Source organism: Photinus pyralis, unplaced genomic scaffold (assembly GCF_008802855.1).
Source record: "Photinus pyralis isolate 1611_PpyrPB1 unplaced genomic scaffold, Ppyr1.3 Ppyr1.4_LG8, whole genome shotgun sequence".
Lineage (NCBI taxonomy): Eukaryota > Metazoa > Arthropoda > Insecta > Coleoptera > Lampyridae > Photinus > Photinus pyralis.
This window is the reverse complement of record NW_022170819.1, coordinates 14,984,000-15,010,260: the sequence shown is the minus strand read 5'-3', so window position 1 is coordinate 15,010,260 and position 26,261 is coordinate 14,984,000. Positions and strand designations below refer to the sequence as shown.

General features: G+C 35.8%; 3 protein-coding genes across 4 annotated transcripts in view; 2 read left to right on the top strand and 1 right to left on the bottom strand.

The window, feature by feature from the left end:
* Positions 1-26,261, top strand: part of LOC116179410 (probable leucine-rich repeat receptor-like protein kinase At2g33170) — a 320,289-nt gene that overhangs the window by 193,190 nt on the left and 100,838 nt on the right. The window lies entirely within an intron of this gene.
* On the bottom strand, positions 1,071-2,746 carry LOC116178472 (serine hydroxymethyltransferase, cytosolic-like). Its single transcript, XM_031497976.1, has 4 exons — positions 2,509-2,746; positions 2,307-2,452; positions 1,436-2,254; positions 1,071-1,390 (listed from the first exon to the last, which is right to left on the bottom strand). The coding sequence occupies exons 1-4, from the start codon at positions 2,712-2,714 to the stop codon at positions 1,152-1,154; spliced, it is 1,410 nt and encodes a 469-aa protein (XP_031353836.1). The 5' UTR covers positions 2,715-2,746; the 3' UTR covers positions 1,071-1,151.
* The window catches only part of LOC116178463 (ubiquitin carboxyl-terminal hydrolase 7), a 30,979-nt gene continuing 13,055 nt past the window's right edge, over positions 8,338-26,261 (top strand). Inside the window, exons 1-8 of one of the 2 annotated variants that reach the window (XM_031497957.1) lie at positions 8,338-8,563; positions 8,657-8,839; positions 8,953-9,137; positions 15,728-15,970; positions 16,031-16,181; positions 16,229-16,497; positions 21,873-22,047; positions 22,097-22,435. In XM_031497957.1, coding sequence (XP_031353817.1) covers positions 8,752-8,839; positions 8,953-9,137; positions 15,728-15,970; positions 16,031-16,181; positions 16,229-16,497; positions 21,873-22,047; positions 22,097-22,435 — 1,450 coding nt within the window. In that variant the 5' untranslated portion in view covers positions 8,338-8,563; positions 8,657-8,751. Of the gene's footprint in view, positions 8,840-8,952; positions 9,138-15,727; positions 15,971-16,030; positions 16,182-16,228; positions 16,498-21,872; positions 22,048-22,096; positions 22,436-26,261 lie in introns of both variants that reach the window. The other variant, XM_031497958.1, reaches the window with a different exon arrangement.

Genomic DNA, 26,261 nt, shown 5'->3' with positions numbered 1-26,261 from the left:
AATTTTTGAATTACATGTCACACTATATGTTGCTATTTACATTGTGCATAAAATACTGATATTTGTTTACAAAGCGCGGCGTGTTCCAAGCTGTTGTTTTTTTTTAGTACCGTTAGTGAATCATTTTTGTTTGTTATACTGTAGAGGTGGTATATGCCTTTAGATTACTTTATTAAATAAGTATTTATTTATGTGATCGTTTCCTCAACGAAGAGAGTATAATCCGATTCTTCGCTGTATATGTTGCTCCCTTATCTCGTGCGGACTGCAACTCACGTGTCTTAGCATTACGAGAAGGAAGCCCTCTAATTAACTTATCTTCTGTTCCGTATGTGATTCTTATTGGGATAATCAATTTTGTTGATAAACTCTTCAATTGCAATCTTTTAGCTACGCCTGATGATGGGCAGTTAGGCCGAAATCGATCCTGAATTACAGAAAATAAATGTCATTGAATTTCACCCAACCTGCTGGTCTTTTATTTTTGGGATAATCAACTTTAACATGTATACTGCTTGAGTTCTCCCCTGTACTTTTAATGTTAAATTAATGGTAGCCCACGCTGCAGTAAAGCCACGCCATTTTGATGTTTTTTATGCACGTGCGATTTTCCATTTTTCGGGGTGTTTTGTTGTTTGACCTAAATTGTGACACCCGCGAAACTGAAATAAAATTGCTGTCACTTCCAGTCCATCAAGATCGACGCTCTCTTCAAACTAGACGTCATCACTTGATGCGTGCGCTTTTCACGAAACAACCTTGTCTTGCCTTGCGTGGTGGTGCTTCTGAATCGCGCCGTCGGCTACAAGTAGCGCAGATATGCCGCTGCGCAGCTCTGTGTGAAGGCGTCCACCTAAACTTTATCGTTACCAGCGGCGCCACTTTTTAACAAAGTGAAAAGGGACTTTAAAATAGGCATCTCCATTTTGTATATATGTAAGCCATATTAGACGATGCAAGTTTTATTGCAATTCTTGCAGCAACTATTGTTGCGATTATTGCAGCACTTATTGTAACAAGATGCGGTGATTAGGTACATGGTCTAAGTTAGGTACACTATGCAATTTATTTGGCAACGCCATTCTGATCATATATTGGTACTGGTACAATTGGTATTGTGTTTCTATTTTTAATACAGTAATACAGTAAAACTAGTAATCAGGATGTCCCGGTATCGGAAAAGTTTTACTAAAGGATTCAACATCATTTTTTAGTGCTTCTATTTTCTTCCCAATGGTTTGCTCGCTATCAAGAACTCTAATGTAATCAACAAGTTTGGGACCAGATATTTTGACAACTTCCAAACCCAGTTTAATTCCTTTATCGATATAGTCTACAACTTTATCGAAATCGGCCTCGACGAGTCCTCTAGTGGTCAGAACTGGAGTACCTAAAATAAAGAAACGTAAAAGATCTGCTGCTTTTAAGGTCTAACCTAATCTGAATCCAGATGGATTTAAAGCACTTTTGTCTCCAGGAACAGTGTTTTTGTTGCAGGAGATTGACACCCTTTCTAGAATTTTCTCAGCTTTGGACCCTGACAGGCCTGTTCCTTGCAGGTTAACCAACAAAAGATGATTATCGGTGCCTCCAGTGGTAATGTTGTATCCTCTATCTATTAACTTTGCCGCCATATGTTGAGCGTTGGCCACCACCTGTTTTTGGTACTGGACAAATTCGACCGACTTGACTTGTTTAAACGCGGTTGCGATACCGGCGATCCCATTATTGTGAGGTCCCCCTTGCAAAGCTGGAAAGACGGCATTGTTGATTCTCTTTTCCAGATCGTACAACACTGCTTCGCCCTTTGCGTTCGTGGATCGCACGCCTTTCTTAAAGTAGATCACTGCCGATCGCGGCCCTCTTAAGCTTTTATGGCATGTTGTCGTCACGACATCGCTGTATTCGAACGGGCTTGGTATAATACCGGCGGCCACGAGTCCCGACGTGTGCGCCATATCTGCAAAGAGGTACGCACCGACGCTATCGCAAATCTCTCGAAATCGCTCGTAATCCAAAGGACGAGAGTAACAACTAATACCAGCGATAATCAACTTTGGCCTGAACAGTTTGGCGGAGCTAGCAAGTTGATCGTAATCTATTAGACCTGTTTCAGGATCAACCTTGTAAGGCATAGATTCAAAAAACATGGATGATGCCGATACTTTTTTGGTTGGGGTTTGGAAGCCATGCGTGAGGTGACCTCCGTCGGGTAAATCTAAGCCCATAATACGACCATGCGCTTCCACAATGCCTATTGGTACATTTTTATTGTTGCCAAATGTGTGCGAGAATTTGCGATTTACCTGTGTACACTGCTATATTTGCTGGTGATCCTGAATAGGGTTGAACATTGACCCCCCATTCTTCGGGATTCAAATTGAAAGCCTCGAGAGCTCGTTTTTGAGCGAGCCTTTCGATGTCATCGATTACCTCATTGCCACCATAATACCTAAAAGGTTTTTCTGTGTTAAATTCTAGTTTAGTCATAAAAACAAAGGTTTTTACCGCTCTCCCGGGAGCCCTTCTGAGTATTTATTGTGAAGACATGAACTGAGGCATTGCAAAACCGATAAGGAAGTAAAATTTCCGGAAGCAATCAACTCGAGACCGGCTTCTTGGCGCTTTTTCTCCTTTTGTATTAGACTAAACAGCTCTGGATCAGCATCCCATAGATTTGCACTTAATAATATTGAAATTCCTGTTCTACTCATTGTTGTGGTGCTTTGTTCTAAAAGCAAGCAGATCATTTAAAATTACGAACGTGCCTTTCGCACCTATCCATGATTCCTACTACCTACAATAGGTAGTTGCATTTATTTAATTAATTCAAAAATTCTGCCAGTGAATCTATTACTTTGTAGTTAAAATGTAACAGTTGAGATTACGGCGGATAAAACAAAAAAATACTTATCCAATAATTTACAAAACGTTTTAGGGATAGAATCAAAATAAATTTACATGAAGCACGCAAATGTCTATAGTCATAAAATACCTCGTGAAAAACGAACATTTTCAATTGTACAACATATACTATGTCTATGCTTGTAGACAAGATAAACGAAAAAGGTCTCAAGCTTCAGTGAGCAGCAACCTTTCACCTTGATGTGATACAAAATAATGTGATAACGTTTTTTTTGTGTCCGCTTTTTTATATAGACTAAATTTTTTAATTTCGCCTGCAAAGACATTTGGTCGAAGGACGCAAAACGTCGATGTCGATGCGATTTTGAAAAGGTCAAATACGCGCACTGTCTAGGTACTCTTGTACCATTTTGCCGAATCAAAAATTTGGACGATCTTCCGATCACACGTCCAAAGCGACAACAACAACTATTACCAACAAGATATGAAAAATCGCATACAATTTTCAGAAGGAGCATTTTTCGATGTACCAAATGATATATGTAAATTTATTTTCAAAATAACAATACATAGGTAACTACTATAGTAACAAGTTAAAAAGTAATCGTAAACGATTTACAAAAAGCCGGCCACAAATATGAAAGATAGCGGTGCAAATGTGCAATCCATTTTTCACGTGCTACTTATAGGTACTACTATACTACTATAAAAAAGTAAGCACTGCGCATGCGCAAAATAAAATTTTGAAACTGGCGTTAGATTTTCCTTTAATCCAAGCACCTATGTATCAAATTTCGTTTAAATTCTTCCATAAATAAAAAAAGTTGGCACTGCGCATGCGCAATACCAAACTTTGAAACTGGCGTTAGATTTTCATTTATTCCAAGTGCCTATGTATCAAACTTCATTCAAATACTTTTATAAACAAAAAAGTTTGCAATTCGGTTTATAAATGGTCGAGATGGGAAAAGGGCACTGTGAATTTTGAATCAATTCGACTCAAGTTTTGGCATTGCGTATTATATGGCTAAAGCTATGCCCATATTGAATTTCATGCAATTCAGTTCATAACTAACGGAGATGTCAAAGCGATCGGACATTTCTAACCAAAGTTATCGTTCACACGGACAGATAGAGGGACAAACAGACAAAGGAACAGACGGACAGACCAACAGACAGACGACAGACATCAATACAAAATTATAAAGGATTTTTAGGATCATTAATAAACGGCAAAAGTGTAAAATTATGGAACATGTAAAAAACGGTTTATTGGTTTTTTACAATAACTTTTTTAGCACTCGACACCATAACGAACCAAATAATGAAAAAAGTAGTAGAACAATAGCTATTTTAAGATAAAGAACTAGTAACATCTCAACGAACGAGAGGACGGACGGACGGACAATGTGGCCACAATAGCGCATTTATTTTTATTTTTGTGGAAATGCGCTAAAAATAGGATAATAACAATTAGGTTACCAATTCTAAACATATAATACGACTTCATTACACCAAATCCTTCTCGAGATGTTCGAATGTAAATTTGCACACATATATGCATCTAGCAAAGAAGTTAATTAATCTTCATTTTGTGAGTACCTACTCTGTTACGACCCTTGACCTTTTGATACAAAATATATCATATCTCCGTTGCTAGTAATCCTGTCTGGTCGACCTATTACTAACTTTCCCTTTGTGAGTACCGACTTCCGACATTACGGAATTTCCCCTAATAAGATCACCGCGCAGTAGATCGTTTATGTGCACCGCTCGAAACTAATTAAATTAGCTCACATTCGGAAACATGACTTTTAATCCGGCTCATATTCAATAGTAACTACTAACTCATAGAAATCGATTGGCGAAGGTTTGACATCGCTGTCTCTTTGCGTTCTCGAATTAGAGGAGAAACAGACGGACAAACCATCACATAAGAGGAATTTTTTTCTTTCGAAAAATTCCCCTAAAAACTCATCCCACCGAGAGATCAATAGCGACAATCACTTGCCCGATCATTTCGCCGACTGTTCTCAAAATACCTACGGCCGATGCGGCTGAATGGGGGTTTACAGTATAGTTGAATTCCGCAGTTCTAATTTAATAAGCATGTACCTGAAACCATAAAAAATTTTTTTGGACAGTAAAAGTTTATTTAAAAATAGAGACTGACTAGAAAAAAAATTATGAACATGTGCGGTTTTAATAATAATATAATACCGGGTGATTCATTAGAAGTGATGATCGATTGAATTTCGCGCGTAAGGTTTTAGTATTTTTTGCATTATTAGATTGACGGTTTGAATTTCGTTAGTAATTTTTTTCGGTCATGACTGTCATTTAAGAAACCAGTGTCGGCGTTAATTGTTGTGTGCCATTTGCGGTTTATTACTTTTTCCATTTTGAACAATTTTTAGATTTGACGCACTAAAATATGTAGGAAACGTGACTGTGTCTAGTGTTAGTTTATGATTTGTGGTAAAACAGAAGCAGTATTTGTAGATTATAAATAAGTATTATAAACGATTTACTGAAAGCATGATGATACACCACTGCAATTAAATAAGTGATCATCAGTTAGTACCAACTTCATAATTTTTTTGATTTGCGGGAAATTCAAATTGTCCTCACTTCTATATAATAATACAGAGTGAGCAACAAAGATTGAAGCGTGCCGCTTCAGCTAAATTGGCAATGTGCCGCTCATAGCATATGCTGATTTGATACAAGATACGAAATACGAATAGACGCACGTCACTGTGACAGCGCAGAACGTCATTTTCGTATACAACTACATACAAAGAAGGTAGTTTTGATATTAATAGGAACAAGCGGTGATGACGCACGCTTCAATCATTGTTGCTCACACTGTATAAGGGTTTATTCAAAACGATGTGACGGGCTCTGTGACGTACTAAACCCGACCAATCAGCTCCTAGAACCATTCTGATGACGTAACGACTTGGCAATATTGCAGGAGAATGTCATTTGTAACTTGCGACATCTGTCACAGGCACTTGTATTATTATTATTATTATATTATTGTAGTTCACTTTCGCGTTTAGATGCAGTACATGCCTCTTAAAACGTCAAATTCGACAAACGTCAGACCCTCGCACAAGGTTGCCGGCTCACTTCTACGTGATTGATTGTAGGTTTGTGACGTATTAGACTGAAGCGCTTCAAATTCGGTCTAAAAACACAGCTTTTCAATAATTTATTTTGGGTTTATTTTACTCGCAAATTTAAAGTGAAGACACACGGGTCTTTTTATTTTTAATATACTTTGTAGATCAGAAATAAAAAATGAAGCCGGGATGACCCCATTGGGGTATTTCGGACAGTCAAAATACCGTCAGCATTTCGAACTTTCCAAAAATCGTATAGGCATTCGGTTAAAATATCTTAGATTTTATGCAGCAAACTGTTGGACAAGTTGCAGATGAATTGTTGAGCACTACAAAAAAGGCTGTTCTGCGCCTCATCGTCTGCTTTTTAAAGGCAAAAATGTCTTCCTCTACTTTTATACGCAATTGGTTGTAGGCTGTCATTACCAAATCTGCATATTTTCAATAATGGCAACACTTCCAGTTATACAGGTTGCAAGCAGACTTATTATTATTTTAAATGGAACTTGATAGCAAGGTCATTAAATTAAAAGCACTAATGATGAAACCGATACACATTAGTTATCCTTTATTGTATTTTACCTACATCAGTACGATCAACAGTTTCTGAGGAAATAATACTCCCATGTGCAGTGCTGGCTTCAGTGGCTTCGTAAGTTCATACCCTCGCTAAAACTACCAACGATGCTCACCAGTCCCGGCGTTAGTGCTTTCGACAAGGGTAGGAAGCCAGCACTGCAGAATGTACACGGGGGTATCGTTTTTCACGACTGCCAGTCGTACTGATACAAGATATGAGGCACAAATGAGGACTAACAAAACACTACGTAGTCTTCTTGCATTTTATTGCTGTAGTTGATTTACTTTATGTCGACTATGCCGAGGTTTTTGTCCCAAAGAAGGTTTCACTGGTATCGCCTTTTGTGCTTAATATATATTTATTTATTCTTGTTTTTTTTCTTGCTACAAAATACTGCATTTCATTCAATTCTCTCCCCGATTCTGTCTCACGTCCCAACACATAAAAGATCCAATTACACAACGTAAGAATTTATTCGTGCCATTCATATCGATTGCTACCGAGATTCAAAAGTGTCGCGAAACGTCCGCCCGTTGAAAATTAAGTGGCTCAACGCGTACTTTTTCCCCAGAGTTGCCAACTTAAGGTGTAGGGTAAGTCACGATTACAGTGCCGGCTTGGCGAGACTCCTAAGATTTGTTCTCCAGTGCAGGAAACTATAGGACAGAGGCACATGTACTTATTAGGAATACACGATTACCGTGCGAGTTAAAGTGGGGTACAAGATCCGGCCAAGAAACGTGAACGTGAGGGACGAGTAGGTATACGAGAAAACTTGCGTCAGAAATTGGATGCCACAATTCGTAATAAAAGTTACCATATAATGATGCATTTACCTACCGATGTAATGAATGTGTCCTATGATGCCAATTATCAACCTGGAGTTCTGATGTAGTTGCCCTTAGCGACAACGGGGGTGGTTTCAACAGGATGGTGCACCCGTGCACAACATTCTAATCGTGCGAGAATATAACTCCCGGCCAAGTTTCCTGGAAAATGGAAAATTTGTCCGATAGGTATTCTCAGTTTCCAACTTTTGTTTTTATGTGTGTGTTGTATATTTTGGTGTATTCATAATAGAAACTGGTACTCAATACAGTATGTCCTCTTTTTACTGGCCATATAAAAAATAAAGCTGATGATGGGTTCTCCGAAACGAAACGATGTATTGAAAATCTTTCAACGGTATCTTGCAGAGGTCAAATAGTGGCAATGGAAAAGTTATTTTTATATCTGTTCATATCTAACATATGAAAAAAATAAAAATGAAATCGGCAAATTTCGGTTTTTCTGGCATTTCTTTAGAAGTAATTGTGCACCTTTCCCTAATTTGGCCATCGTCTTGGACACAGTGCAATGTGCAATATAGGATTATGTTTATTATTTGAATACCATTTTTTAGCTGCCACGCTTTCCTTGGGATTGCAAAATATATCGGGAAATGGAGCAATTCGTTAAATATTCACGTATCATCATGTTGTATTTGAGAAACAAAAGTTTTATCGATTTTCCGTTAAACCGGAAGCGATACTGGACGTTTCAATATGTGATCGGATAGATCGTAATGTCACATATAAAATTATATTTGACACATTTATCGTATCTCTCCCAATAAAAGAGAAGGTGGATGAGCTTTCAGTATATTATTAAACTTGTTATTACTACATTGAAGCACCCTGTATACTACAATGGAAATTTTCCAGGAATGTTTTTAATTTTGCTTTTATTAGATGATCGTAAGATGGCGCGATATTGACAGATCTGTCGAAATTTTGAGCGCAAGAATGTAATGCCTCCATTTTGTTTATTTTCTGAAGTGAAATCGGCATTTAATTCTGAATGTTTAAAAAAGTAATTATCGACGAATAAGTCTAGGAAAATAACGGTCATATTACGTGTAGTGTTTCTCATTTAAAATCGTATATATGTTTCTTGTGCACACCCCTCGTTTAGAGGGTTTAGAAAACAGCAGACATTGGGCGCATCGCGAGTAAGCATTTTGTCAAATTGACTACCGTCTCCGGCACTAAAAATAGTTCTCATCATTTGAATAATAGTAACAATCAAACGTCTTTAATAACAGATAAAAGTTTTACTATAAACTCTAAGAAAAATAAGAGCGCTATTACCACCGGTCAGAAGGAAAAGACGGGGGCACCGGAGACGCCGCCCCTCACTATGAACCACGTGACTTCACAAGAGCGAAGAAACGAAATTAATCCACAAAATAACCTAAATGATGTAGAGGAAATGGAAACTCAAGAAGGTGGGTAATAGTTTTTCCCCGGGAAAAAAAATAATCAAAGAGGTCGCGGCACCTTTGTTTCAATACCGATCTGTCACAACGTTTTGTTCATTCTCATTCTTGGGAACTTGCAGTTACTGCTGTGGAGTATATGGCAGTCAGTGGCGGAGGCGAAATGGACCATTCGCAAAACGGTGAGGTTATGTTCGGGCCGCAGCCTGATCCCAGCTCGACCGTTCAGGACGCCGACATGGAAGAGGACGAGGCACGATCTGAGGCCACCTTTCGTTTCACCCTTCCGCAGTTTAGTAAATTAAAGGTGAGCTGTTTGGTTTGTAATTTTTTTTTTGCAAAATCATGGTGAGTGGCATTTCTAAATTGGGTGCAGAAAGTGATATAAATAGCGGGCAACCCTTATTTACAGGTGCTCATTTTTAGTGTGGTGGCACTTTTGTCCCAAATATGATGATGTCACTTCGATTTAGTGTTCTTTGTCTTATTTATGGAAGTCCTATGTCCTGATTTTGGGACTACAAAGCATTTTGGTCTTTTTATTTGATTAGAATTAAAAGTAGGTAAATAATTATATTGGTTCGTAAATGTAAAAAAATCTTGTGGAAAACATATCGTGCATACAGGGTGCTCTGTCTTACCTGGCGTTTGTGACAGAATAATCATCTTACTTTGTGTTTTATCTTGTTATTTGGACCACACATTTTACTAACCAGCAATGATCATAACACACTTTGTGTGCCAACGAATGTCAAATCGACATACAGCATTGTGATGGAAAATTTCTGTATTTGGGAGTATTTTTTGGTCTTGGATGAGACAAAACATTATGTTTAAAGAACAAAGAAATAAATGTCTGTCAGGTTTTAAAATAGTATAATGAAAGACAAGTGTTACAATGCGACCTATTGCAATACGACTATTTTGTGGCACGAGTGGCGACGCGAAGCGTAGCCACGAGTGTCCGCAAGATAGGAGTATTACAATAAAGCATTGTAACACGCGTTTTTCATACTATTTTTTCTATTTCGGTGCCTTAATTTAATTAAAAAAATCATTATCAGAAACTATAGGGAACATTAGAACTAACATGTTTTATGTTGGGAACACTTTTTATGCCGTTAAGTTTTAGGTTGGCAGTGTAGTAAAACTGACATTTTGAAGTTCAAACATGCAAGTACCCAACGAAGTACCTACTTGTACTAACTAGTAACTGCCAACTTAAGAGATGAGTTACCAAAAAAAAAAGACTAATCACTGTCTTTGTACAACTGTTTTCGGCGGAAAACAGTTGTACAAAATCATCATTGTGACACCGAAATAGAAAAAAATACTTATTTCCTACATATTTAGAAATTTGTAAGTAGTCAACGGTTTGTCAGTGTTAATTTCTAGGACAATATTTGTTTTAATATACAGGGTAGGTAGATTGTACTGATACATTTTTTATTTGTAATGAATTTTTCAATGTTACAGTTGCATTGAATATTGAACTTTGAAGTTTTTTAATTACTGTTTGAGTTCTTAATCCTTGAATGTTGAATTTGTCTTGAATGTTGAATTTGTGTCTTGAATATTAAACTCGATTTAAAATAATAATGAATACTGAATAAACAGAGGAATAAACTTTTCAGGAACCATATACCTATATCTCATCTTTGAATCTTCCACATTGTTGAGCCTGGATCATCTTGAAACTTTTCTCAGTTCTTCTACTTGTTTCATAAATCTTGAAAATCAAACTTTTGGCCTGAACTAAGTCTCTTGTATTTTGAGCACTGTGTATGAAGAGGAATGCGTTAAATTTTTAGCCTTGAACTATCCATTTTGTGTTGTGTTGTGAGCTGCGAATATTTCCAAGTGAATTTTTAATATTTTCGAAAATATTCGGAATTTGCCTGAGGTATTTGCATAGCTAAGAACGAACATTTGAACACAATATTTCCTATAAATTCTCCAGAACTGTATAAGAACATTCTTCCGAGATTTTCAGTTTATAGTTGGTTTTAATCGGCCAACCCCTGATTTCATGAGCTCACACGAATGTTAACAAGTATAACTCTTGCAGTTTTAAGATTTTTTTGTTTTAGGTTTTTGTGAAGTTTTTAAATCTTCATTCTTTTTTTGAATTTTTCAGTCTTCTTTAATTTGTCTGAATGCTTAGAGCTTCGTTTTAAAGGTGTTATGATATGACATATGTTTTTCTTTTTTAGGTAGGTATAAAATTCGTTTGTTTTATTGTTTTTAAAAACATAACTTTATCAAAAGATCGATTTTAAAATTGACAGTTCTAACTTCTAAGATGGCGCCTGTATGCCATTTTGATTTTTTTTAATAGTTAAGGATGAGTCATGAGTCTCGTTTTGAAGATATGTATTCTTATCCGCAGTTAACCTCCTAAGTGTTCAGTCTCCACTGTAACCCCAGCTAAGATGGTAGGTATATCATGACCTCCCTCTCTATTAAAAAATTAAAATGGCGCACAGTTGTCATCTTCGAAGTTACAACTGTGCTCTCTCCAATTTGAAATCGATATCTTAAACGGTCTCCAATATTTATAAGGAACGGGGGGACTAGTTAGGTACTCACTGTATGTGTACAGGGTGGTTCACATTTGTGGCCCACCATTGGGGATCTCCGTAATGGTGAGAGATGCAGTGTAGGTTAAATAGGGGCAAAGTTGTTCCTTTTTGTCTCATCTTTCCATGTTTAGACCATACTTACATGTCAAACACATGTCACACGTCATTATTTTCCTTTTTGTTGTCGTCTATCTCATTTTCTAAAAATCCAATATGGCGCCCATAAGAAATAAGAGAGTAGTACGCCTCTATATTTAGCGTGGTATGGAAATTCTGATAACAGATTTAGATTCTCTGATAAAAATTGCCCATAGAAGGTGCTAACTGGAACCGTTGATTTGCGATCGTGTAAGCTAGGGAAATTGAAAACGAAATTATGACATTTTCAATTTTTTGCCAAGTTTCAAACATTTTACAACAATTTCAAATGCATTGTTTTGTGTCTTAAAAGGGGCCAATTTACATACACTCCCACCATTACGGAGATCCCAATGGGGATCCACGAATTTGCATTATACAGCGTGTCCCAAATTTGCGGTGTGACGTCATCGATTATTTTTACCAGCCGCACGTTAGTAAGAGATGTTTTGCGTTGGGGGTAAAAAAATACCCCCCCTTTTTTAACGGAAGTACACGTTTTGACGCACCAGGAATCCGAATGAAACAAAATTTCATTGATGTCTGTCTGTCTGTACTCTCATTTCTGTGTAAATCGATTGGAACCAAATTTGGTACACATATTCTTAGACATAAGAGCAAATTTTTTTAATTTTAAATGGTAACCTTAGAGCCTAGACTATCCTTGAAGAGTAGGTATATTTTACATATGTGTGCCAAATTTCAAATTTACTTACTACTTACTAAATGATAAGAAATAAAATAAAATTAACTAAAAACCTTATGCCTCACATTATTTATCCTCATCCTTTTGTTTTACTATGTTTCATTAATTAATTTGAAACTGTAAAATCAAAATTTTAAAATGTTCGTTCGATTAAGATATACGGGAGAAATTCAAAAATTGCCAATTTCAAAATGATCCTATATTACAGTACAGAAAAATGTATAAGTATATGGGACCAGATAGAAAAGTAATCGGACCTAACCACATCTTGTTTAAATTGGAACACATTGTATATTCGAACCTAAAAAGAGCATATTAAATTCTCTTTCAACAATATGACACATCATTGATGATTCAAAGAAGACGCAAGTGGTTAAAAAAATTTAAAAAAAGTGACTACAAAATCTACAGGGTGTTTCATTTAAAAAATTAGGTTAGCCCCGTTAACTTTTTTGCCTGACCCCTTATATTTTTCTGAGCACGGTAGATTAAAAAACAATCATTATAAAGAAACTTTTGTATAAAAAACATTTTTCTGCATTTATTTATTTTTGGTTTTATTTTTGAGTGGGCGGGGTTTGAGCCAAGGCTGCTTTTAACTAAGAAAATATAGGGTCCTTCTGAAATTGAGAATTTTTAGGCCACTTTCACTTTAAGATGAAAAGTGCTCTTTTGTGTTCTGTCTGTGAGTCATAAGGCTCCTGAACTACACCACTTACAGACTTGGTATTGGTGTCATGCGATCAGAAATTAAAAATTATTTTATGTTTGTATTCTTGTTAAGGCATGAAATGTCCATAAGGGCTATGGAAAAAACAAATTTGACAATGCACTCTTCGCTTAAGAAAGATATATAAAGTTATAAGGCACTAACGAAATCAACTAAATTCAAGAAACGCCCCCTAGCGGTCAAAAATTAGAGATAGCTGAATTCTGTTTGCGCCAGTCATTTTCTCTTTAAGATTGACCTCCAGATACCTAGGTCCATATTTTCCCTCCCAAAATGGGACCACCATGTACATAATATAGTAAGAATCCGCAGAAACAAACTATGAAATTTTTTGTTTTTCGCCCGGCATGCGCGTTGAAGCCTAAAGAAAAAATATCCGCAGCATTCTACAAGGCCAGAGATCGCAAACCTTAGGCGGGAGGGAGGACGGAATTCCAAGAAAAATCTTAACGAATTGAGGATTGGTACATTCCAAAATGGATTTGCGAAAAAAATTGCGATCTTGGCAACATTTGGAATCTGGGTATCTCTAAACGTGAAATTAGCAAAACTAAAATTTTGTTTTTGAAAATAAAAAAAAATTCGTTGACATTTCTAATTATGTATTACGACGATATATGGCGTATACGGTGTGTCCAAGATAAGAACGAACAGCATGGGTAAATCGGAAGCCATAAGAGATACGCAGTTGGTTAAATTAGAAAAAAGTTAAAAATTTGGAAATTCCAATCTGTTCCAAAGGTATGCGGGAAAAAACCGAAATTAACCATATTTGTTGTTTTTCTAAACCTGTTCGGAAAGATATAAAAAAACAAATAATACTTTTTCATAGGCACGATTTAAGCTCTACAAGATGGTGTCCGCAGATGTTCTTGCCTTTCAGAAACCACCATCAACTTCATATTTTTATATGGATTGTAAAAAAGAACATACTGCATTGAGTTAATGTTAAAATTTGTTTATCACTTGAGTCAGAAAAAAGGTTTGTTATTCAGTTTTTAACATTCTAGTGTAGCAGGCGTTGACAAAATCTCAAAATAGTTCGTTGATGGTTTCTTTATAGTCATATTGTGCCATATAGTATGTACTTGTTTCCGGTCCATACAAAAATATAAAGTCGATGATGGTTTCATTCGAGAACATCTGCGGGCACTATCTTGTAGAGCTTATAACGTGCTTATGAGACAGTGTGATATACAGGGTAAGAAAAAAATAAAACGAATTGGTTAATTTCCGTTTTGTTCATTCCAAATTTTTAAAAAAACATTTTTCTGAGCCCTAAAATGCACAACTGTGTATCTCTTATCGTTTACGATTTTCCTGTGCTGTGTATTCTTATCGGAGACACAGTGTATATTTTTTGAAAGGGTAAAGAAAATAGGAAAATTTCCGAGGGGTAAACCACTTCGAAAATTTCATACGAATGTAACCATTTTTGGAATTGCAATTTTTTTCCCAAATACCAAACCATGTAGGGATCAGAATTTTGTACGTATCCCCACATAAAAGTAGGAATTTTGGAAATATTTTTCAAAATGAGAAAGGGCATGTCTAAAAACCTAGGTACTGCTTTATCCCATATTGCCAATTTGCATCTTTTGTCTTTAACATGTTGACCGCGGTAGCTTGAAACAATAACTTGCTGTTGATGCGTTACATATCGCCGGGGTATTGTAATGCAACTTTACCACAGTGCTATACATACCGCCGGGGATATGTAGACAACTGTTCAAGTAAGCCCCATCTAGTATACTTGTGCGTAATTTTTTGAGTTCCGCAGCGTGGGGACCTGTAAGCTAACACTATTATTTATTTAATTCTGGAACCGTACATATTTCCGGCGACTTGCACCGCAAGAAAGTGAAGAAGACTGTATAACCCTAAAATTATGCAATGAACTCAAATAAAAAAACATTACAACGAACACTATTTTCTGACATTTGAGGGATATTTATTTATTCCATGTTAATGTTAATATTATTATTTGTGATTAGTATTGAAAATTGGAAGTTGGCCTGGACAATCATTACGATAACTAGACCGAAACTAGACTCGTTAAAACTAACAAAATGTTTACGGAATACAAAGATGATGCAACTTGCGCAATTCTGTCATGCAGTATGATGCAATAACCGTAGAAGTAGCTGCAAAACTGTACATATCTCCGGGGGCATGTGCCGCACATAATTAAATTGGTATTAGTCCTGTGCGTTACATGTCCCCGGAGATATGTACCAAAAAATTCAGTAGACTTGACTATGCAAAGCACGGCCATAAAAAAGCTATACGTAAAACTTATAGACGTTAAAAATCAAGGAAGATATGGCTTTTGCACACAACGAATGTTTGGCAAAAGTTTGGCTTCGTCACCACGGAAAGAAACCCACATATCCCCGGGGCTATGTAACGCAGTCAACGTGTTAATGCGTCACAGCTGTAGCAAGATCAGCCATACTGACTCCCTATGAAGTCGTTGCTCACTACTGAAGTGTCATTCTGTAAAATGTCAAAATGTGTTTTATTCCAGATGGTAGATCATTTTTAATAAAAACTGATTTTAGTATTTATTATTTATTTATTTATTTATTTAGTATTTTTGGTTTGTACATTTGACGCTTTTGAGATTTATTTTAAGGTTATCACTTTTACAAACAAGAGTGCCTCATCTAGATCTAGATAAATAAATAAAAAAAATAAATAAATCTACATCTCTGGTATGTACTAATACCTAACATTTGCAGGACTCAGTTTTATCGCCACCATGTTACGTGCGGAACCTTCCGTGGAAAATTATGGTTATGCCTCGCACGAGCCACACACAAGAGAGAACGACGCAACGCTCCTTGGGCTTCTTTCTGCAATGCAACGGTGAGAGCGAGTCTAGCTCTTGGTCCTGCTACGCAGTCGCCGAACTACGTCTGTTGTCGGTTCGAACCGACATAGAATCCTTTAGCAGGAAAATACAGCATTTGTTTTACTCAAAAGTACGAAGTTTATAAGATCTTAAAACGTTACGTGTACCTATACTGTGTGTTTATAACTAGGAAAATGATTGGGGTTTTTCGCACTTCATGGCATGGAACGAAGTGCTAGACGTCGATAAAGGCTATATACGCGATGATACTATCACTTTAGAAGTGCACGTCGTGGCGGACGCACCTCACGGCGTCTCTTGGGACAGTAAAAAGCATACCGGTAAATATCTGTCTGTAATTCTCGGAAATCGTTAATTTAGATTTTAGGTTATGTCGGTCTTAAGAATCAGGGCGCGACCTGCTACATGAATTCTCTTTTGCAAACCCTGTATTTCACGAATCAACTGAGAAAGGCTGTGTATAAAATGCCGACAGAGTCCGACGACTCTACAAAGTCGGTTGCGTTGGCATTGCAGAGGGTGTTTCATGAACTTCAATTTTGTGATAAGCCAGTCGGAACGAAGAAGCTTACGAAGAGCTTCGGTTGGGAGACTCTGGATTCCTTTATGCAGCATGATGTTCAAGAATTTTTAAGGGTGTGTACTTCTGCATGTTCTGAGGGGTTAACCACTTGGGAAAATGTTGTATACCACATCTACCTCGTCATTTACGGACATTGATCACATTTAGGGAAGTTTACCACATTCACGTAAATTTGTTTGTCATTATCACTTTATATGCATATGCAGGGTGTCCAAAGATTATTGACTAAATTAATCAACATATGAGAAACTAATTTTTTCTATTCAGCATTGTCTCATAATTAAGCCCCCATTGTCCGTGGGCGCGAATTTCGAAACACCCTGTATAAAAATCACAATTTGATAAAATATATAAAAATATTTCATAATTTTTGTCAATTTAAAACATATCTCCCATGACCTTTTATAATTTAACATACGCCTGTCACTGTCTTTAATGGTGCGTTTATTACGAGGTTTATTACAATCATTAGCTGTATTCGTTTCAAGTGATTTAATTAAGTTAAATCAGTTGAAGTGATTGCAGTTCCCCCCACTACTGAGCAAGTGAACAGAAATCACTATTATCTGATTACGGGAAAAGTTGGTACAGTTAAATCACTTCAATTAACATAACCTCAGAAAACTGGAATCATAACCTACCAGGCTGTTTGTTTATTTTTTCTGGGACATTTAAGAACTGTTATGAGTAGTGTACCTGTCGAATACCCTCTGAATCAGTTTCCTAAATAAAGTTCATACTCTTTGCTTCAACGTACCACAAATAATACTAATAATAATGTTTATTTACGGAAAAATCACATTGTACAGAGTTCGACAATAAATATTAACAAGAATTCTTTTAATATGAATTCTAAATGAATTGAATGAGCAAGATTTAAACAATATTACCGCTAAAAAACTATAATAATCCAGTCAACTTCTTTTTAGGTTCTGTTAATTAATAGCAAACATCAAACTATCAAGACTGTGTTTTCTTCAAGTGATTTAACTGAACTGATTTTGGTGAAACTGATTGTGATTTATAAATCACAAAATCACCAGAAACGAATACGCCTATTGTCATTAGATTATTCAGAAATAGCCGATAGCATCAAAGGTTTATTGTTCGTTGGTAACCAAGGAAACCAAACTTTGTTTCTATTGGCTATTTAATGATGATTAATGATCTAATGATAGTTCAGTAGTGATAATGATTCTATAAACCACCATAATGGTTTTCACAAAAAATAAATGAGATTAAATTTTAAGTTACCATGTGTCAATTTTTAGAAAAAAATACGTTATTATATTCGTTATGGCTGGCAGGCCGGCTGTCCGCGTGAGATCTCCACAACTACAATAGCTAGAGAATTCAAATTTTCACTAAAAGCTTTCTGCTATAGTGTAGATGTGCAGGCACAGCACTAGTCTATTTTGAGTTAGATTACTTGTGAGATCGATAATTGAAGAAAATAATTTCGATATGGGTTTCGGAGGTGCTATAATTTTACCGTTAGATAGCGCTACCAGTATAAACACTTATTATTTACTTTGTGATTTGTTTTACAAAATGAAGACGTACCGTCAAATTAAATTAAATCAAATTAATTATTTAACGCAGCCAAAATTACTCGTGAGATCGATAATTTTAAACTTCGCTAATAAAATACTGACCTGCATTACCAAAAATGCGCTTTAATCATGCATATGCTGATTTACAACTTGTTTCTTCAATTTTAAATACTTGCATTGAGATAATAATTGAGGGTCTCTATTTCTCATTGCTTACATTTCTTAATTTATTTGTCAATATTCTAAAATCTATTTTGTGTTAGTTGGTGACACAGAAAATAACTAAAAATTGGTGGAAAATATTCGACCTTGAAACTTACTTCTTGATTTTCTGGAAATTAAGCTTAAAATTGACGGATGTACAGATAGTACTCTCCAATTTTAAGGATTTTAGTATACTCTTAAAGAAAAAATAGACACATGTAATTTAAGCTTATAATTAGAGACCGGATTTCATGCTTTTATGCATAATGTAAATTAAATATTGTATGCAGCTCAAAATAAACAATAATTTACACGAATTAACAAAAATGAATCACATTGGCGCAAAGAAAATAGTGCATATTTGGTATTTTTTGGGTTTTTGTGCATATTTAAGATAGTTTAGCATTTTATTAATTTTTTTAACCATTTTTATTACAAAACAAGTTCCCAGTGGAACTAATTGCAACAATTATATTTTTATTTATAAATTATAAAGATAAACAAATCATAAATCAAATAAAATAAAAATTATAAGATAGAAACAGAACAAAAGAAAACAATAAAAATAAAAAGAAAAAAAAACAAAAAAAGAAGAATAAAAAAATAAATGAAATACAAAAAAAAAATATGCCGCCCAAGTTTGTTAAATTATAACATCAGCGGTGTTCAATTCAGCATTAATTTATAATGCAAGCAAATTTTCAAGTTCAACAAATGAGATGACGAATGTCGGCTGGGGAAAATGTTGAACATTTAAATGTAGAACCTCGTCTGATGCCTCAACTAGAGTACGCTCCAATTACTCATGTTGATGCGGAAAGATGTTTCTCTGTGTATAACCACGTACTGAGTAATAGGTGCACAAATTTTAAGATGGACCACTTGGAACAGTACTTAATCAATATTTGTTTTAATACAGCTTATGTTTAAATAGTTTGCAGTAAAAAAGTTTCAATAATTTTTTGTGCATTGTTTACTTTATCATGCATATCTTCATACTTTTTTTGCCATATTTTTTGTGCATATACAGGGTGAGTTTTTTTTTCATTTTAAGCATTGGGTTCCCAGAAACCATAAGACATACGGATTCGGTTAAATGAGGAAAGAGTTGTCGTTTTAAGATCTTATTTAAGATATGCTTTTGTTTTTTGAAAAAAATCCACAGTTCACTAGGTATGAGCGAAAAACAGATTTAGAGATTTTTCATTTAACTTGTAGAATCGTTATTAGAAATACAACAAAATGACACGAATAAAAATTTTAGACATTTTAATGCTGAACATGATGAACATACTAATTTATTTATAGATCTTACAATTTTTGAGTTATAATACAGGGAGATCAATAATCATATGCTGCGCCGCTCTTATAAAATATCACATTAGTAATCATTTTCCGCAACCAGGTATATGTGTACCAATACAAAACATAACCTATAATTTTACAAACCAAAACCATGATTTGTGATTCTTATTCGAATACTTTCGTCCCTTTCAAAACGGCTTTTTTCAAGACTACCAGTTTCTTTCGAATATTTACAAGGTGGGTAAATTACTTGTAAATTACAAACAAACGTTTTTTTAGTTGTAGCGTGTAATAGGCAATAGGTTTACTCCGACAAGCCTTTTACTTTAGAAGAGAATAAGATGCGTTTGCTGTCCTGTTTCCGTAATGGGACTAAAGACGAAAGTGGAGTTTGGGAGTACTCGATACGTTTGTGTATACAGGAGTTTCGATAAACGATTGTCAACCATGACGAGGATTACAACAATATACGCCGAAATGCTCATCGTCTACTTGAGCGGTTTAACATACAGGAAGTCTTGCTTCTGGGAAGTCACCTGGCCGCTTAGTGATTGCTAATAAGGAGGTTGTAAAAGATGTTCTTGCTCGTCTTGAGCAAAGTCGGAAAAAGCAGCTGCGACAATGTGTCCCACTAACGGGCATCTCATACGGAACGTGTGACGCTATTGCCTGGAGAAAATTGTACTTCTATCCTTTAAAGTAACCGTGTTACAAGAACTCATCGTCCAGACTTGCAAAGCCGTCTAAATTATTGCATGCAAATTTACGAGATGGCAACGTATTCGAAATCGTTTACACACCATTGCCGAATTCCGAGCAGGTATAGAAGCTGCCGTTTGAAACATTACGCAACAGCACTTACATGCCGGCTTCGAAAACATGAAGAAAAGAGTGAATCCCTGTCTTAATAATGGTGGCGAGCACTTCGAACAGTTGTTATAGTGTGCATGTAATTTACCCAATTACTTCGATATTAACGAGTTGTAAAAGAAATAAAATCGTTTCAATTTTTGTAGTAATTCGTTATTCGTGTAGTTCCACATAATTTGGAAACTTACAAGGTGGTTAAATCGTTGATTTAGGTTAAATATGGTTAAACGTCAAAAGTTTACTTTAAGGTTATGTTTTAGTATTGGTGTACCAGGCCTGTTGCGGCAAATGATTACTAACGTCATAATTTATTGAAGTGGCGCAGCAACTCACTATTGATCGCACTGTACAAACTTTAATTTTTTTTAAATGGTTGTCATAGTTGGCTTTGACATTTTTAAAAAGGACAAATTTTTCTCTTTATAACGATATAAGGCTTGCTAAATGAACTTTAATAAATAAACGCCCTGCAGTAATTTTCGTATTATTGAGAGGTAAGTAAACAGAGTTGGCCATGGAAAACAATATCTAGTGAGATAGGTACCTTTCATTTACGACGAAAATTGGACAGGCCAATTTTATCTTCATTTTCTACCAAATGAATTTCAAGATATGTAGGATGGGTTAGATTTGGAAACACGACGTAATTTACGCTGGTTTCAACACAACGGTGCCCCGCCGTACAACTAACTGCAAGTTAAATATTATAATAGACAGTAATTAAGAGAACAAAAATGTTTCCCATGGCAAAATCTGTTTTTACTACTTTACTACTTAATGATACAAACAGTTCTGTATCATGTTTATTTGTCAAAGTAAGTACAATGAACCTTATATCATTGTAAACAGAAAAAAATGCACTTTTTAAAAATGTCACAGCCAACTATGATTACCATTTAAAAAAATGTAAGTTTGCGTTATAACTCGAAAATTATAAAAGAAGAATAAATATTAATAAATGTATCTTATTAAGCGGAAAAAAATCTACAATTTTTGCATATTTGTATTATATATTTCTGTATTTCTAATACTAACGATTCTACAATGAAAAATCACTAAATCTGTTTTTCGCTCATATCTAGTAAACTGTATTTTTTAAAAAAACAACAGCATATCTTGAATAAGCTCTTAAAACTACAACTCTTTCCTCATTTAACCGAATCTCTACGTCTTACGTTTTCCGAGATCCTAATGCTTAAAATGAAAAAAAAATCACCCTGTATATGTGCATTTTTGACGTGTTTTCATGCGTATAAATCCGGTCCCTACTTATGATACTTATTTAATCTCAGAATCCGACTTGAATCTTTTTCTATTTCTTCTAATTGCTGACATACCAATAGTAGGCATTGAAATATGGACATGCTGTAGTTCATATTGTCTATGTGCTATGAGTCTATTACATCATACCACACATTTACTCACAATTGTACATATTTACAAAGTGATCAACCCCTCGGTGCATTCTTATTTTGTATAATCTAATTTTTGTTTAGGTCCTGCTTGACAAACTGGAGAGTAAAATGAAAGGCACATGTGTAGAAGGTACAGTTCCTAAGTTATTCGAAGGCAAAATGATATCTTACATCCGCTGTAAAAATGTCGACTACACTAGCACTCGAACCGAAACGTTTTACGACATTCAACTAAACATCAAGGGCAAAAAGAACAGTTTAGTACGCCTCACACGCCCGACGTATTCTCAAAGGTTTATTTTTAGTCGACGAGTCATTTAAGGATTATATCGCTAAAGAAACGCTAGATGGCGACAACAAGTACGACGCCGGCGAGCACGGTCTGCAGGACGCAGAGAAGGGCGTCGTGTTCTCGTCGTTTCCGCCCGTACTGCATCTACATCTGATGAGGTTTCAGTATGACCCGATCACCGACTGTTCGGTCAAGTTTAATGATCGTTTCGAGTTTTATGAGAAGATCTCGCTGGACAGTTACCTCGAGGATTCCGATCCGACCAATTCGGCAGACTACACGTTGCACGCCGTACTCGTGCATTCGGGCGACAATCACGGGGGACACTATGTCGTCTTTATTAATCCTAAAGGTATGTTTTTATTTAGATATTTTTGATTGATTTGATTTTTGATATTCCAATTTAACGTTTGTTCTGTTTAAATGTTGGACGCCGTGATATAATCGAAGTTGAGCCAACAGGTAGGTAATACAGGAGGCCAGCTACTTATGATATTGGGAGGTTAACATTCACATACGCAGATTTATATGTTTAATCATGAACTGACGTGAAACTGTCACCCAAAAGAATTTTCATGCAGTGTTGCCACCTTTCTCAGTTACGATTAGAAGGATTAATTTGATCTCATTTAGTACACTTATCGGGCTTATGCAGATACAGAACGACTAAACAAAGGTATTGGAATAGTTTTAATAAAATGAGTTATCTGTATTTTCTTGGCAATACATAAAATACCAATCATCTGATAAAATCAAATTACCACTCAGGCACCAATTGCAGTACAACAGTTAATTCTGACTTCTAAAACGCCTCATTCAGACTGCCGTAGTTACAGATTGGAACCAAATTTGGTACACATATTCTTAGACATAAAAGAAAGAGGTGAATTGGGGAGAACGCGCATGCGCAAGGTTGCGGGTGGTAACTGTGCTAGCCATAAAAGTTTCGGAAAAACGTGGTACAGGGTCACGAAAACCGCAAGTCTTTAAAAACAGCTGAGATACACTGCAGGGTCAACCAAAATAGGACACACTGTACATCAGCAGTAGCTTAATGATTCCACCATTAGGCAATTGCATGGTTAAATTGTCTAGTGTACTTAGTTGGGGGTAATTCTGTTCCATATAAACCCCTAGATACTAAAGTAATACCAGCCACCACTAGTTCCATGGCGATAGGTGCCGCTCTTTTACAACTGGAAGTTCTCATATGTTACTATACTTGTACGAGCATCATCTCTGCCCAGAGTACCTACAATAACATTTCTCAATTACCCATTCAAAGAGGGGGAGATATACAGAAAATTGTCTCTCCTTTGAAAATAATCGAGATATCACTAACAAGTAAAAAGCTTTTCGCCTTAAGGCGAGTAACGTCAGCGCATTTTCTATGAATGATCAGTACTACCCAAAAGGCCATAGCTACGTGCGCTGTGATTTTCTTTACTAGAGGAATATATGGTTAAAATTTCAAAGAAATATCTCCATAAACAAAAAAGTTGGCGTTGCGCAGTTCGCGCATGAGCACAATTTAATTTATGCTATAGGTATGCAATGTTTGTTTTTACTAGAAGCGTTTATGGTTAAACTTTAGAGAGAGATTTTCATAAGTAAAAAAGTTAGCAATTTGCAGTCTGCGCATGCGTGGATTTAATTTTTACTGTGTGCACTATGTTTGCTTTTCCTAATGATATTTGTAGTTTTCGATTTTTACTACATGTGATATGTTTTTCTTTACTAGAAGCATCTATGGTTAAAATTTCAAAGATATATCTTGATAAATAAAGAAGTTGGCATCTAATTTTTGCAATATCAGTTATGTTTGCCTTTAACAGCAGCATCTGTGATTACAATTTCAAAAATATATCTTGATAAATAACAGTTGATATTGCGCATGCGCACATTAATCTGATTTTTACAATATGCGATACGTTTGCTTACACTAAAAGCAACTTTGGTTAAAATTTCAAAGAAATATCTCCATAAATAAGAAAGTTGCCAATGCGCAGTTTGCGCATGCGCACATCTGATTTTTACTATATGCGATATGTTTGCCTTCACCAGAAATATCTGTGGTTAAAATTTCAACAAAATATAATAGATAAGGAAGTTCACTTTGCGCAGTTTAATTGTCAAGATTTTCCTTGGCTCAGGTGTATACGCTACCGAATGCAAAAAGAACAAACTTAATATCTTGAAAAGTAGTTACGGCCTCGGACAGACGGACGGACAGAGAAAGTGGCTGCAATAGCGTACCCAACTTCGTTGGAAAATGCGCTAAAAAAATGAAAATGTCAGACTAGCTGACAGCCTAACATTCCGCTCACTATAAAATAAAAGCAAAATATTTTGAATTTTTATAAATATACATACCTACTAAGGGCCGGTATTTCCATCTCGGGATAAAGTCAAGTATAAGATATCTTGCAGGTAAACCGACAGTTAGCGTCACTTCGGGTATTTCGAACCTTGTTTAAATATTATCGGCAGGTTAAGTTCTAGATAAAGTTATTGGGTAGATTTTCTGCAGTTATCAACATAACCCCAGGATATTGCATCAAATTTCTAGTAAACTGGTGACGTTCTAAAAATTTGCGAATGTTTTCTTGAAGGATATAAGTAACCTATTTTACATTCCAAATGGATCAAGATTTTCTTGACTTATTCGAATCCGATGACGAAGAATTATATGAGGTGATCTATCGTCGACCTAATATGATAAGACCTCGAAATTAGCAGTTCTTTTCTTTCTACGCGGTGCATTTACATCACGATTTTAGTTCATGTTCAGAGTACTTATTCTGTAATTTACGTTTGACAAGTATATTACAAGTCACTGAATTTCTTTCAAAAACAAAAGCATTCGTTCAAATTGTCAGGTAGTAAGCTATCTTTCTCTAATAAATGGCCCTGCCGCTCGCTATCTTTTTCTATTAAAAATTTCTAAAATCGGCAACATTGGCTATGGTTAGGTAGCTATCTACGGGATATATTTATACCGCACGCCGATGGAAATACCCGCAGATAGATAAACGGAAGATATCGGGCGGTATAAGTTATTTTGCAGGTACGAATCTAGTACTTTATCCGAAGATGGAAATACCGGCCCTAAACCATATTGGAATAAACCAAATATCGCAGTAAAACAATTGAACATCGGGATATCATAAAATGTTGAATGGAAACTTTAAGAATCGTAACGCGTAAAAGGTACTATCTGGGTATTCATTATTAATAACGTGAAATATAGTTTATCTAGAAATCTGTTATCAGAATTTCTATAACAGGTTAGGTATTGTACAGGCTACTACTTTCTTATTTCTTATGGCCACCATATTGAATTTTTACGCAATCAGAGAAATGTATGTAGTCAGTAAAACATTTTTGTTGTATAATTTATGTAACAGTATAGACGTGTCACACTCTATACTATAGAGTGTGACACGTCATTATTTTTCTTTATTGTCCTCTGTTTCATTTCGTGAAAATCCAATATGGCGTCCATAAGAAATAAGAAAGTAGCAGCCTGAGCTTCTACGTCTAGCATGTTATGGAAATTCTCAATAAAGATTCAGATTAACCAAAAAAAAGTACACATAGAAGGAACCGTCCACTTCCGACCGTTTAAGCTAGGGAAAATTAAACCAAAATTTGTCATTTTCAGTTTTTCAGTGATATCGCAGTTCTTTTCAAACATTTTTCAAAAATTTAAAATTCACTCACAAAAAGGAGAAACTTTGCCCCATTTAACCTACACTGTATCTCTCACCGTTACGGAGATTCCAATCGCGAGCCACGAATTTAAACTGCCCTGTATCTAAATTTAAAAAAATAGGTACGGATACCGCTCATTTGATCAATATGTTACGAATTTGAACCACCCTGTAAAGCACCTTGACAATGACCCACTACGCTTGGATTGTGCCACATGATAGAATTTGATTTATTCCGCATCCTTATCACTAAAATCCCAGCGCAAGACAGGTGCACATAATAATCACAATCACAAGAAAATTCGTGGTGGTTGCATAACAACTGTCATAGAGGTTGGGGGAACTAGAAACATCATATTTGTGTCATGAGTAACCCCCTAAGCGCCCCCCCCCCTGTCTTTCAAATTTCATTTCTTGTACAGGGTGAGTCAACGATTGCGCGGAGTAACTTAATGTCTTGAAGAT